General features: G+C 49.9%; 1 protein-coding gene across 2 annotated transcripts in view; it reads right to left on the reverse strand.

The window, feature by feature from the left end:
• Nucleotides 1–503: 503 nt before the first annotated feature.
• Nucleotides 504–13924, reverse strand: part of NDRG1 (N-myc downstream regulated 1) — a 60333-nt gene continuing 46912 nt past the window's right edge. For both annotated transcript variants that reach the window (XM_004047554.5, XM_055349122.2), the window contains 7 exons: nt 13781–13884; nt 12055–12111; nt 11215–11266; nt 9964–10011; nt 7707–7742; nt 5342–5393; nt 504–2443 (listed from right to left, as the gene is read on the reverse strand). In XM_004047554.5, the coding sequence (XP_004047602.1) occupies nt 2202–2443; nt 5342–5393; nt 7707–7742; nt 9964–10011; nt 11215–11266; nt 12055–12111; nt 13781–13884 (591 nt within the window). In that variant the 3' untranslated portion in view covers nt 504–2201. The remainder of the gene's footprint in view (nt 2444–5341; nt 5394–7706; nt 7743–9963; nt 10012–11214; nt 11267–12054; nt 12112–13780; nt 13885–13924) is intronic.

Here is a 13924-nt window from a genome sequence, read left to right on the forward strand (position 1 = left end):
GACTACGTCTCAAAAAATAAAAATAAATATTAAAAATAAAAAAGCTGTTTTCCTCGAATTATAGGTTGAAAAGTTTTTTATCCTCATCACTGTGCTGCCCAAGCTACTGGGCAATTGAAATGCAGCTGGTCTGAATGTGCTGCGAGTGTGAAACACACACTAGAGTTCCTAGAATGAAAAAAGAATGCAAAATACCTGGTCAATAGTTTTTATAGAAGTGGTAATATTTTAGACGTCTTGAGATAAATGAAATGTATTACTAAAATTAATTTCATCTGTTTCTTTCCACTTTTGAAAATGTGGCCACCGGGAAATTAGAATTAACATATGAGCTGACTTAAATTTCTGCTGGATGTGATGCTCTGAGGAAAGAATTCCAGAGATGAGGGGCTGGGGTCCCCTAGGTGTCAAGGACGGGCAACCCCCCAGTGAAACAGCCATCCCTGCACTGCAATGTTTCACACACACACATCTCTCAGGGACAGAAAAAAGACACAAGCCGCTGCAAAGTTACAAATTTATTGGTCTGGAAATAAATACAAATATCTCATTAAGAAACTCCTCTGGAAAGACTTGTGCACAATAGTTTCCCATCCGTACTCAGCCTCTCTTGCCCCGATCCCCGACTTTTCTACTCAAGGCCAGGGAAGGCCTCCAAGGTGATGGGCGGCAGGTAACGAGTCATTGCCTCTCACGCCACCTGGAAGGCTGGACTACTTCCTCCTCCCAACTGCGGGGTCCCAGAAATCCTCGGGTCCCAGTAGCTGACTTACAATATTCAATTCACTCTGACCAAACTTCCTATGAGAAAATCCACGGTGAGCCAAAATGAAAAGTACAAGGCAGTAGTACAGGAACCTGGCAGCCGCACTGGCCGCCCAGAAACGTCAGTGGTGCTGCCCCATTCGGCGAAAGGTTAGGGAGCAGGAAAAGAGGAAGCAGGAGAGGGAAGGAAAGTCCCATGGAATACGTATTCCAGAATCCTTACATTTTCTCAGCCACCGCTCCCCACATGAGTTCCCACCCCCACCCCGACAAGAGCAGAGTTCTGAGGACCCAAGAACGTGACCGGGTCAGACAGGTTCAGCTACTGAGTTCACGTTCTAGCCCAGCTGTCGAAAATTGAAAACTGGATTTAAGCCAATCACACAAAATTCCTGGAACCAAGCTGGGATCCACAGAAATCACAACTGCACTGGATCTCAACACAACCACAAGAAATCCCTTACATCGAGTAACCCCAATTCCGCCCCCACCCCAGTGCTCCTATCCCGGCCCCTGCAAGGACACTCATCACAGCCAGGGCAGCTGTGGAATGTTGCCCTCCATTCTAAGGAATGCAAAACAAATCTAAATGATCTTCTCCCTGAACAAGAATAATCACTGGCTCATGTATCAGGGGTGGGAGGTTGGGGCTGTGGAGGAGAGGCAGAAAGCAGAACTAAAGCCTTCAAAAACCATGATGCGCACCGTTTGCTGAAATATTTTTGTCTGTAAAGCCAGGAGATTTTGTTGCCTGCTTTTGCTGCACATTAAGAGGATGCTAGAAGAATCAAGCTTGTTTGCTTCTGCATTCAAAGCTTTCTAGATGCACCAACTTTAAAAATCGGTTTCTTCAAGTTAACTACATAGATTTGTTGTTGCAAATGCCTCTAGCCTCGACATAAATCCCACCTTTTCCCCCTTCCTGTTTTGCCTGTTTAAAAGAGGTGCCTGCATGTCACTATTACCCCCCTCCCCAAATGAGAAAAGGATTTTGTTTCCGGAAACTGGATCAGCTTCTCAGTTAAAGAGGAAACGGGAAGTGGGCGGCTGGCCTTCTGACCAGGCACCCATTTGAACCAGGATGCTCAGGGCAGCCTAGGCTTGGCTTTGTGAAGTGTGTGCTGCTACGCGTCTTGTTTTTGGCAGTTTGGTGTCTCTGAGGGAGGGGAGGAGAGTGGCAACCGGCCACTGGTTAATGGAAGAGGATGCGATGCGGAGATGCTTGCTTCCCTCCTTTGGTCCACCGCCACCCCGCCTTTGGAGAGGGCACCCATGTAATAGACCCCATTTGTCTCCACCAGAGCTCACTCTTACAAAATAAGCTTTGGATTAATACCGAGTTAGGCGCAGTGTGGCAGGCAGGGGGCGAAAAGGGGCTGGGGAGGAGGGGGCCACTACAAAGATCAGAGTCCGGGGGCGGCAGCTGGGCAGGCCGCCTAGCAGGAGACCTCCATGGACTTGGGCCCGGCGTTGTTCCCAGCAGCACCCGAGTTGGGGGTGATGTCCAGGTGGGCCCCCTCGCTGGTGTGGGAGCGGCTGCGGGTGCCCTCGCTGGTGTGGGAGCGGCTTCGGGTGCCCTCGCTGGTGTGGGAGCGGCTGCGGGTGCCATCCAGAGAAGTGACACTGGAACCAGAGGCTGTGCGGGACCGCATCAGGCGGGTCATACTAGCCGAGGGCACTAGGTGAACAAGAGACAGCCGGTTAGAGGGCAGGAGACTGCCAGGTGAGGAGCCAGGCATGCCCGTCCACCAGCCACATGCTCTTCTACATGCCAGCCCCAGAGAAGACTTGATCCCTGCAGCCATCCAGCTGCTGGTCCCCCATCCTCTCCACGTCCACTCGGAGAGAGAGATGGCGAGGCCCAGATGCGGGAAGGAACTGCCGCAATCACACCATGAGTGACTTGAACCCAGATCTGGGTCTGAACCCCAATTCTGCCACCTCTTAAAAACTGTGTAATTTTGAGAGTGTCCCCCTGAGCCTCCCTGTTGCCATCTGTAAAGCAAGTATGTTAAATACTGACCCCTGGTATCAGCACCTGTGTGTACGCCCATGACCCCATGCTGTCCATGATCACTGGAGCAGGGAGGACACCTGGGGTCAGTGGCCCTGCACATCACAGGTGGGGAAAGGGAGAGGGGCCACACAGCAAGTTCCTGGCACGGCTATTCGTTGTCATCTCTCCCAAAGAAGCCTGTCAGCCCAGGTGCTAACAAGGGCGCTGTCTATTCTTTGGGATCTTCTCTAAGACCTCAAATGCTCTTGCACATGGCACGTGCAAGTGGCACATGCTGATGGGGTGGCACGTGCTGATGGGGTGGAATGAGGAGGAACAATCCTGCCCACCTGTACCGGGTGGGACAGTGTCCCGGAAGATTCACACCTACCTGAAACTTCAGAAGGGAACCTTATTTGGAAATAGGGTCTTTGCATATGTAATTAGTTAAGGATCTTGAGATGAAATCATCCTGGGTTGAGAGGGAACCCTAAACCCAATGACTGTGATGTCCTTATAGAAACAGCACACAGGGATATGCAGGGGAGAAGTCCACGCAAAGACAGAGGCCGAGATTGGAGCGATGCAGCCACAAGCCACGTAAAGCCAAGGATTGCTGGGGCCACCAGAAGCCAGGAAGAGGCATGGAAGGTTCTTCCACAGCAGCGTTGGAGGGAGCAAGGCCCTGCCCACACCTTGATTTTGGACTTTAGGCCTCCTGAACTTTGAGAGAATGGATTTCTATTGTTTTCAGCCACCCAGTATGTGGAGATTTGTTACGGCAGCTTTAGGAAACTAGTACTCCACCCAACTGAAGCATCATGGCTAGGAGGCCACACTGAGTCAGACATCAGAAACAGGGGCAGTTGATCCACACCAAGCATGCAGGGCTTATGTTATCTCCTTGACAGGCACAGGGAGGGGCTTTTGATGGCAGGCACTCCCAAACAGAATTAATCCTTGCTGAATTATCTTAAAGAGCTAGTTTTGAATTCAGAAAGAATCGGGGTCAATGCCACATCCGCAGCTCACATATTTCTCTGAGCCCCTACTTCTCACCCACAAATCTGGAATGTCTACTGAGCAGGATGAGAAGCGTACAGTGAGCACTGATGTCAGGTGTGCAAAGGGTTCATCAAGCCAGCACCCCGTGATGTGCAGAAGGCCAGTGACCGGTTCCTTTTCTTCTCTTTGGCTGATGCCTTTGAGACCACAGCTCTTCCTGTTATTTTCCCCCCAAGACCTGCAGGAGGCTTTGGCTTTCTGGTAATAGAAGCCGATTTGGGGAGAAGGATGAGGTCTAGCATTCACTTCCTTTCTCTCCAGAACACACTCTCAAAGCAGAAATCCAAACCCTGGCGGGACCAAGACAAATGGGAGCCACAATTCACACCGTGCAGGGTAAAGCAGGGCTGCCCCGCGGCTGTCTCCATGGCTGTCTCCAATGACAGCCTTTGCCTGCAACTTCCGTCGGGGAAAGCAGGCTAGAAAGGCAGAAGCCCCACTAGCAGATAGCTTCTGTTGGAAGAGGGCACCTGGGGATGTGGATCCTGCCTGAGCCTGAGGCATGGAAATCAAACCTGCCAGCCTCGCCTTGCTACAGCTAATCATGGCTAAGGCCAATGCTAGGACTGCAGTCAGCTTACCAAGCATACTCTTACTATACATGGGCAAACAGTTTAAGGAAATGATAAAAGGGATCAGAAGTTCAATAACTTCCTAGTAAGGAAGGACACACGAATTATAGTTCCAAACAGTAGGGTCAGAAGAGCCACCAGTCATGTCAGGGCCGGACCATGGCTGACAAGCCCAAAGCACTGAGTGTGGCTGCTGTTCAGCCGAGTTACAACTCGCCAGGGTCTGTCCTAGTCCTGGGACAGCACTTCTGGAAAAAAGGCTGTATGTGTCTAACAAACTATAACTGCAAAATAAGAACGAGTGAGTTCCTGAATGATGCTTCCAATGTATCCTCCACTTCCCAAAGCTCATGACTTCACTATGGCATGCTCCACCCTGAATATAAGCACTTTGTTAGCCACTTCCACAGAGCTTCACAGTCTTCAAAGAATTTCCACAGATCCGCCCTCTGCTCCCTGCTTACAACCCTGAAGCCTCAGCTTCATCATTGATAAGATGGGCTAAGAATATGTCAAAGGAGTACTGTGATGGGTCAGTGAGATAAAATAATGCGTTAGTAATCTTTCATCATCATCGACACCATCTTCATCATCACTATAGCTGGTGGTCCCTTAAAACTTGTGATCAAAATTTTTAAAAATGTTATTGTTTCACTGTTGGTCATTGTCTTGGTGCTTAAAGGGACAGTCCTCATCTAAACCCCCCAAAATCCCTGGTGTGAAACAACTTCTGTTCAACAAAGGAGGAAAAATGAGCCTCACTGATAAATGAGAGGCTAGATCCTCCAGGCTGCCACATGCCCTTCACACACCTGTTTCCTCCCAGAAAGCTGAAGCTGGCCAGGGGGACACAGAATTGCTCATCCAAACCTGGCTCAGGACAGAGCACTTCCAATTCCGACACATGCCCCGACCCACTGCACACGGGGAACGCCATACTCACTGTATCCCATGCCCTGCACGAAGTACTTGAAGGCCTCAGCGAGCTTGGCCGGCTGCGAGAGACAAGGAGAGAAAATGCAGTCAGTTGCTGGGGAACCAGATCACCCGAGGCCATGGGGGGCTGTGCCTGTGGTCACCTTCATTTGAGAGTTTGGCTCAAGACAAAAGCCATCACGTGTTGACGGGACAAAACACAAAAGTAAAAGCAAGAGTATGGGATAATGATGGGAAATGCACCCCACAGCTGTGGAACTTGGACAAGTTACATGACCTGTCTGAGCCAGTTTCCTCACCTGTAATATAGGGCAGAGCATCACAGCTATTTCTGTGTGTTTCTGGGGAGACTACCTTCCACAAAGGGACATGTCTAACCCAGCAAGTGGAACATAACTGCATCGGCATCATGAGCCACTCCCAATGCGAGGGGCTTTGCTGCGTTCATTCATTTACTCCTGACAACCCCTCACGAGGTCAGTGCTACCTTAGATACATTTCATAGCTGAACAGATTTGGACAGGTAAATCCACTCAGGGTCCCACAGCAAGTAAGTGGTGGGTCCTGTACATTAACCCAGGGCTCTCCAAACCTAAAACACTTGTTCTTGAGGCAAGTCACCGTCAGCCTCAACAGCAGGCTGGCTGAAAGAAGGGATGATGGATAGATGGATGGGTGGAAAGAAAAGGATGGATGGAAAGAAGGAAGGAAAAAAGGAAGAAAGGAAGAGAAGGAAGGAAGGAAGGAAACATGGATTAAAAAAGAATTGATGGACAAAAGGAAGAAAAAAAGAGAAATATGAACAAAAGAAGGACAAATAAAAGGAAGAAAGGATATGAAGAAGAATGAACGGATGATGGTTGGACGGTTCGTTGGATGGGTAAACAAACCAATTAATTAACAACTAACTGGGCTTACTTTAAGTGAAATGCGTATGGAATGCTGAGACCACATCCAGTTCTACCAGTTCTCTCAGTTCATTTAATGTAAACTTGGAGGTGAATGCTCAAATATCAAGGGCATACGTGCAAGGCGTATCTGTTCTTCAGTTAATTCCAACTGTTCTATCCAGTGCCCTGGGTCCTATTCTCCTGAGGCAGTGAGAGGGCACTGGTAGAGGCTGGGCTGACCCCCCTCCCTGCTCTCCACTAACTCCTGCCAGGGTTCCACAAAGAGCCAAATGACATTTAAAAGAGCGGCTATGCTCAAATTGCCCTCTGGAATTTGTGTGACAGTGGAAGAAAGAGACAAGAGAAGCAGGTCAGGGCTGTAGGGAACAAGGATGCCTGTGTTCGAGATGGTGGAGAGAACCAAGAATACAGGCTTGAGAATGAGAACACTTGGGCCCAATTTTAGCTCCAGTTATCATGGGCAATCTCTCTCAACTTTTGGCCTCAGTTTCCTCTTCTGTGACACTGGGATAAAATGCTTGCTCTTCCCACCTCTGAGGACTATTGCAAGGACCTAATTTAATCAAGGATGGGAAAACCCTGTGTAAACATGCACCCAACCTGCAAGGGCATGAGGACGACAGTGTTACACAGGAATTGCTCCCCCCTGTGCTGGTGTCCTTGAAGCCTGTGCTCGTTGCACTCCTCTGAAGCTCTGAAAATTCTTTTAATTATGACCAGGGTTACATCTGTTCTCATTTTAAGTAGAGAAAGAAAAAAAGGAGGAAGAAAGGAGGCAGGGCAGGTTTTGGATAAAAAAGATGACCAAAAACTCTTATTTCATTTTAAGATGGAACACAAAACTGTCAGGATATAAAATTATAAGACAACAAATTAAAAGTTTACTTGTTAGGTTGGTGAGATTCTTTATAGGAGGGGAAATTGAAGGGATCTGTTATGTAGCAAACACATTACGTTGATCAATGTGTTTATTTGTACATGTGCACACACATTTACACATGCACACACAGACATGTGTACACATGCACACACAGACATGTGTACACATGCACACACACAGACGTGTACACATGCACACACACAAACATGCATGCACACACACACAATTTGGCTTAATCTCCTCCATGTCCCTCTGCTCTGGGCTGGAGCTCCTTGCAGCCCTTCACTCCAGCAGAAGCCCGTGGTCTTTGGGGCAGACATACACAGATTCTGACCCATGATGACCAAGGTGTGTCTACTCGGCAAATCCCCCAACCTCTGTGAACCGCAGTATCACCTACTCCACAGGGTTTGGTTCCTAGGGAATCAGAGTCCTCCTATATAGCACCTTTTCCCAACAGTCCACAAACTGTCATCCGATGTCACAGCAAGGTAATGAGGGAACAGGTGTCACAGAGGCACATGCACTCCACCCAGGGGGAAGCGACAGCTGTACAATGCAAAAGCCAACGTGGCACTCACCTGGGAGATCTGTGGGAGGCCGCCACAGTCCGCCATCTAGGAGAGAGGGAAGCTCGTTAGTGCCAAACACCACAGCCAAGGCCCTCTGAGCTCTATGAGTTTTTTCCGAAAGGATGCCCATCCGCCTGCTGCCCTGCCCTGCCTTGTCCTGCCTTACAAAGGAGCAACAGGGTGGACCGTGGGTAGGGAACACTCCAGCCCCACCAGGCAAGGCTGCTGGTGTCTCCGTGGCAATCATCACTTGCAGCTTGCTATGTGCCAGGCACTACGCTAGGCCCTACAGATAATTTCACTCCATTCCCCAAGAACCATGGAAGGTACAGCTGTCCCATTTTACAGGCAGAAACTGGGCCAGGAAGAGCTTGAGGGACTCGCAAGGTTCCAGGCCAGGATCTCTCTGACCCGAAAGGGTTTGATAAACAAGACCCTCTTCATATATTCCCTTGAAAGTTTCCCTCAAAAGGAAGTGGTTGAATTTGGGTCTTCAGGCCGGATTCAGCTCCTGACCGGTCCCCTTCCTAAATGGTGGACGTTCGAAGTCCCTGTGAAATCATCGAACCGCAAGAGGCCATTGCAGGCTGTGAGACTGTGCAGCCAGCCTGGAAATGGGCAGGGCTGACGGCAAGGGAGCAGGGGGAGGCTGCGGGGAGGGTGGCCTGGGGTGAAACGGAGCTGGAGGAGTTCGTGGGAGTGGTGAGGCTGTGGGCATCCTACAGCCCAGGGCGCCTCAAGTCTGGACCCCCAACACTAGCTACAAAGCGACACTGACCTGGGGCAGCCCTCAGCTCAACCAGCACGCAGGGAGCAGGATGCCCAAATTTTTCCTCCAGGCGGGGCACTCAGCACATTAGACTGGCACTGTGGAAGTCTCCAGAATCAGGCCTAAGTGAGTTCTGTTTCTGGATCTACCATCAAATCGGCCACCCCACCTCAGTCAGGCCACCTACCCTTCGCTGTAGGTTGTGGTTGAATTGTGTCCCCAAAATAGACATAGTGAAGTCCTAACCCCAGTACCTATCACTGCGGCTATACTTGGAAATAGGGTCTTTGCAGGTAAAATCAAGTTAAGATGAGGTCATATTGGATTAGAGCGGGCCCTAAATCTAACGGCTGATGTTATTAAAAGAAGAAGGAAATTTGGACATAGACGCAGAGATACAATAGGGAGAGTGCTGAGTGAGGATGGAGGCAGAGACTGGAGTGATGTGTCTACTAGCTAAGGTGAACCAATTGTGGCCAGCAGCCACCAGAAGCTGGAAGAGGCAGGCAGCATTCTCCCCTAGCACCTTCAGAGGGAGCACGGCCCTGCCCACACCTTGATTTCGGACTTTTAGCTTCCAGAACTAAAAGCGAATAAATATCTGTTGCTTTAAGCCACCCATTTAGTGATACTTGTGACAACCGCCCTCAAAGTACGGCATTATGCAAGCTTGACGCCCAGCAGCTTCTAATCTTGCAATTTCCTTTTGAGGGAATCTTGAAAGAAAATCTACGTAAAGAGCCCAATACAGGAAAACAGGCTCCCACTCAATAAGTATCGGACACCCCCTACATGCCTTTCAAAGGCATTCTACTTCTATGGGGGAAGTTGAGGGCACGGTGACCTACAGATGCCACCTCTTTGTCCCTCCCCCAGTGCGAGAGAGCTGCCTCATCTCCACCCAGGTCCCGCCAGGCACCCCTGCAGGGGTGCACCCCGGCTGAGAGGCCCCTCTGAAAGGTTCCCACTCTTGGGCTGCATCTCCGGACGAGGCCGCCACAAACAGCCAGTGGTTTGCATTGTGCAATCAGTCATAACTGGCAAGGGACTGGCGGAGGTTGCTACAGACCCTCAAATCCAGCTGCCAGTGAGCTGGCACACCATGTGCTCAGATGAACTTGCTGGACAAAGTCCTGACCTTCCCCGGCCGTGGGACACGTCTCTTCTTACTGTGACAAGCAGAGAGCCCCTCTTGGAGGAATGTCCTGGCCCCAGCCTATGGAGGGCCCTTGCCAAGCCATCCCTGGTCCCTCTATCCCCAAAGCCCCCAGACCAGCAGCCTATTGATTCCTGCAGTCCCAGAGAAGGATCCCTCATCTTTGCAGCCTCAGATCACCAGTCAGCACCCAATATATGTTCATAAACAGATAGATTAAATCATTAATGCTATGGTTTCTGATCGTGTGCCTTGCCTTTTTCAAGCCTAACTCAATGTTGCAGAAAACGTGAGAGTTTCTAAGAAATAACAAACGCGAACCCCCACTGTTTTCCCTGTACCTTGAGGAGAGTGGTCTTTGTTGGGTCCAATTTTGAGTTGCACTCCACCTGCACAAGAGGGAGGAAATCTGTTAATTTTCTACGTGAAGCCAAAGCCAAAACATCTCCCCCTTCTCCGCCACTCTGCCACCGTCACCAGAAACTCCAGTATTTCTGCTGGCAAAGAAGAAAGTATGTGGAGTTTGGGATTCAGCAGATGTGGCTTGAAATCCCAGCCTTGCCATTACCAGCTGTGACAACTTGGATAAGTGATTTAACTTCTTTGGGCCTCAGTTTCCTCATCAATAAAATGGAGCTAATATCTTTTTTCAAAAGGTTATTATGAAGATTAGCTGAAATGTAAACAGTACTGTAGAAATATCTGCTAAATAAATATCCTTGTTTAACCAGCAGCTGCCAGAGATTCTACAGGCTTAATATTCCCAGATCTAACAACTATTCTTCATGTAAAATCACACTGGTTTCTCTCTTCATTTTGTCAGTGACCCTCTTGAAAGGGGCATCTGGAATTGGGCAGAATACCCATATGTAACCCAGGATGTTCAAAATGCTTAAACTATCACCTCCCTTGATTTGAACAGTGTATCTCTATTGATGTATCCCATGATTATCTCCAGTCAGTCAGCCTGTAAGAAACTCATGGTTCACTAAGGCATGCCAGGTATTTACTACATGAACATTTGCAAATGTCACTCTGCAGATCACTGCACAAGGCATGGCAGTACTGCAGGACTCTGATCCATAGCCCCTAAGTCTTCCATCTCCCCAGCTGTGGGGTTGTCTGAAAGGCAGAGTCCTCTCTTTGCTGCCACAAAGTTGCAGATGGGAGTTAAGGGGTGAAAGGAGTCAGGAAGCTTTGCTAAGCCCTGCCTCCCAGTGCCTCTCTCCCCTGCCAGCTCATCAGGCACCAGTCAGTTTGGAAAGATCCAGCTGCTTCCCAAATAAGAGGCGAGTCTCTTGGCCAGGAAGCCAAGTGGCAAACACGCCCATATAAACAAGCCGATGGGACACAGATTGGTGGGTGAGGGGACCTGGGAGAGGAGACACTGCCAAGCAACCAGGGCTGGCAGCCACCAGGGAAAGAGACTGAGTGGCTGGGCCCTCTGCCCAAAGGCCAATATGGCATTTCAAAACACATCACCTGCCCTGATGGGGCAGAGGAGAGAAGAGGCAGGCAGGGCCACTTCAACAAAGTCAACCAGACTTTGCCTGTTGAATTAAACACAGAAATCAGCTGTGATTTCTACATACCACGGCATCCACTGCAGGCGAGCTGTCCCCAACCACCAACAGAGCAGGGCACCTGGGGTCAGGGATAGAGCAGAGAATTAGCACAAGGTTCCTTTAAAGATTGTCCCACTCCCAGGCCTGCCAGGCTGGGGCCTGCATTCTACAAACAATGTCATTTTGGTTTCCTCAACACTCTTTGCTCTTTTACTTCATTCTCCTTTGATCTTAGGATAAAATTGGTTACTAGTCATTCACAACTTAGTATGAATTTCAGCCAGGGAATTTCTGTGACTCAGTGCTTTTATTTTAAAGCATCTTCTCCTCAAGGATGGTTAAGCAGGACTTAGCTGGCAATCAAGACCGAAACAAGAACAGCATGAAGGACAAAGGCAATGACGTGCCAGGTTCCCAAGTGTCACACAATGCGGTGCATTAAGCCACAAAAAGACACCATCATTACTGGTGGAAACCCAGTTAGTTCTGTCCATGACTGTCTTTTCCTCCTAGGTGTATAGAGCACTTTAAGGCTGGGTTCTGTGCTATCCATCCCTAGGCTTCATGGAGCAAAGCCTCACACAGTTATTGATGTAGTAGGTGCTTAATAAATGCTGTCCCAAGTACAATCAACCATCCTTCTCCAAGATCAAAGGCCTAGGTCATGGGGACACCCTAGAAACGGATGCCACCGGCACAGGGAGAAGTCCAAGTCAGGCTGCGTAACGCTCAGTCTCTGGGTGGAATATATCCAGGTCTCACTGACACAATGTCCTGCCACACTCAGAAAGAAGGCCCTGCCAGCAAGGCCACCTTTACAGTGGGCAGCCCCGACTGCAAGTGCTGGGGGAGAGAAAAGCCACTCACTGCAGGGTGACTGTGTGGGTTCCCGGCATTGGTCGCTCAATCTCCAGGTCGCGCCGGCTGCAGGAAAAAATGCATCATTAGCATGAGGACCCCTCCCCTGGAGAAAGCTCCCACTCCCATCCAGCCAAGCCCAGGAGGTCCTGCCAGTGGCCATTCTGGTAAGCCATCCACATCCCCCAACTTGAGAGAGGCCCTGTGGCTTTCAGGACTCCACACCCTCTTGGTGTCCACAGACCTGGTTAGAGGGACAGCAGGACACATGCATTTCAAGCAGAGCCCCCTCATTTTGTCACAAATATTTGTGGGGCTTTTTTTTTCCAGGAGTAGAAGTCAGATTCTCCACCACAGAGGGTCCCCGCCTTCCCTGTCTCCCTAGTCAGAGCCCCCACCTGACAGAGGGGCCACCTCCCAAATGCTCTCGCAGCCTCTTAGTTTAAGTCCCAGCCTCACCAACTCTGAGTCCTCTATAAAGCACCCAAATGATCTCTTTAAAACTCAGGCCTCATCTTTCCATTCCCTGTCTCAAACCCTGTGGTGGTTTCCCACTGCACTCGTGTGAGGCCCAGTGTGGGTCCAGCCCAGTGCCGACCACCTTTCCTGCACGCAGCCACCCACCCTCTCTGCTATCTTGCAGCTCCCAACATGAGAAGCTCTTTCCCAGCTCACAGCCTGGAGTTAGACAAGCAGGATCCAAATCATGCTCTGTCACTTTCTAGCTGTGTGGCCTTGGGGAGAACACAGGATCTCTTTGCGCCTTTGCTTCCTCAACAGGAAATGACAGTAATTCCAGGACCTTCATAGTGGGATTTGGAGAGGGGTCAGTTAATTACGGTGCTATCTGCACGGGCAAGTTAACAGTGTGGAGTCTGCGGGCTGTGCTGGTCTCCTCTGTGTCTCCAGCGCCCAGCCGAATGCCTGACTCGCTCCAGTTCTCAGAAAGTGTTTACTAAGTGAACCGCACTGCCAGGTTTCGGTTTCTTCAGTCACATCCACAGTAAGGATGTTACCACTGAGATGAGGGCAGGATTGTAAAAGGAGGCAGATACTAAGCTCTGTTACAAATGTTAATTTCAAGAAGTCACGTTATTAACATTTGAGCAGAGATAAACACTATGAGGCTCATTTCTGTCTCCTGTTCCGCGAGCGTGGCAGAGCTAGCTCAGCAGGTTGAGCGAGCTCCCTGGAAGATTACAGAGTCTCTGGCTGACACCAATGGCCCTGAGCTGTCTCCTCCCCTAGCTGAGCTCCAGATAAGCGCCTAGCGCTGGTTGAGAGGGCCACGCCTTAGGCAAAGGCCATGTTCAGGTCCTCCTTATCCTTGGAATGACAAACTCCCAGAAGCCTGCCTGGATTATCCCCGGCCTCCAGGAGTGCTTTGCTGCTCTCTCACTTAGCTCTTCTTACATTTGGCCCTTCGTGAAGGTCAGCAGCGGGCACACATATTTACTCTCAACCCTCTGAGTGTGCGACTGCGTCCCTCTCACGTCTGCACCCCCAGTGGTCTGGAGTGTTTGTTCAGATCCCTGCAAGACGAGCTGAACGCCAGGAACCAGCTTACAGGCCAGGTGTCCTTCCTGGGGACACCTGTCCTATTAATCTATTTGCTCAAACTCAGAGCCTGCCTCTTCCGCTCATTTTATACCCTCCCTCTCACCTGTCCCACATTTCGGATCTACAGAAAACACCTCATAAATAGCAATGATGTGGCTGAACAACATCCTGATACCTGTTGTAGGCATTGATGAACAGGTGCAGGTTGCCGGGGTTCATGTCATTCACAATGTGCTGGCGGTAGGTGTGGACCACTTCCACGTTACTCTGCATTTCTTCCTGCATTTAGAGAGGTGAGAAGATGGTCCTCATTGCACTG

Source organism: Gorilla gorilla, chromosome 7 (genome assembly GCF_029281585.2).
Source record: "Gorilla gorilla gorilla isolate KB3781 chromosome 7, NHGRI_mGorGor1-v2.1_pri, whole genome shotgun sequence".
Taxonomy (NCBI): domain Eukaryota; kingdom Metazoa; phylum Chordata; class Mammalia; order Primates; family Hominidae; genus Gorilla; species Gorilla gorilla.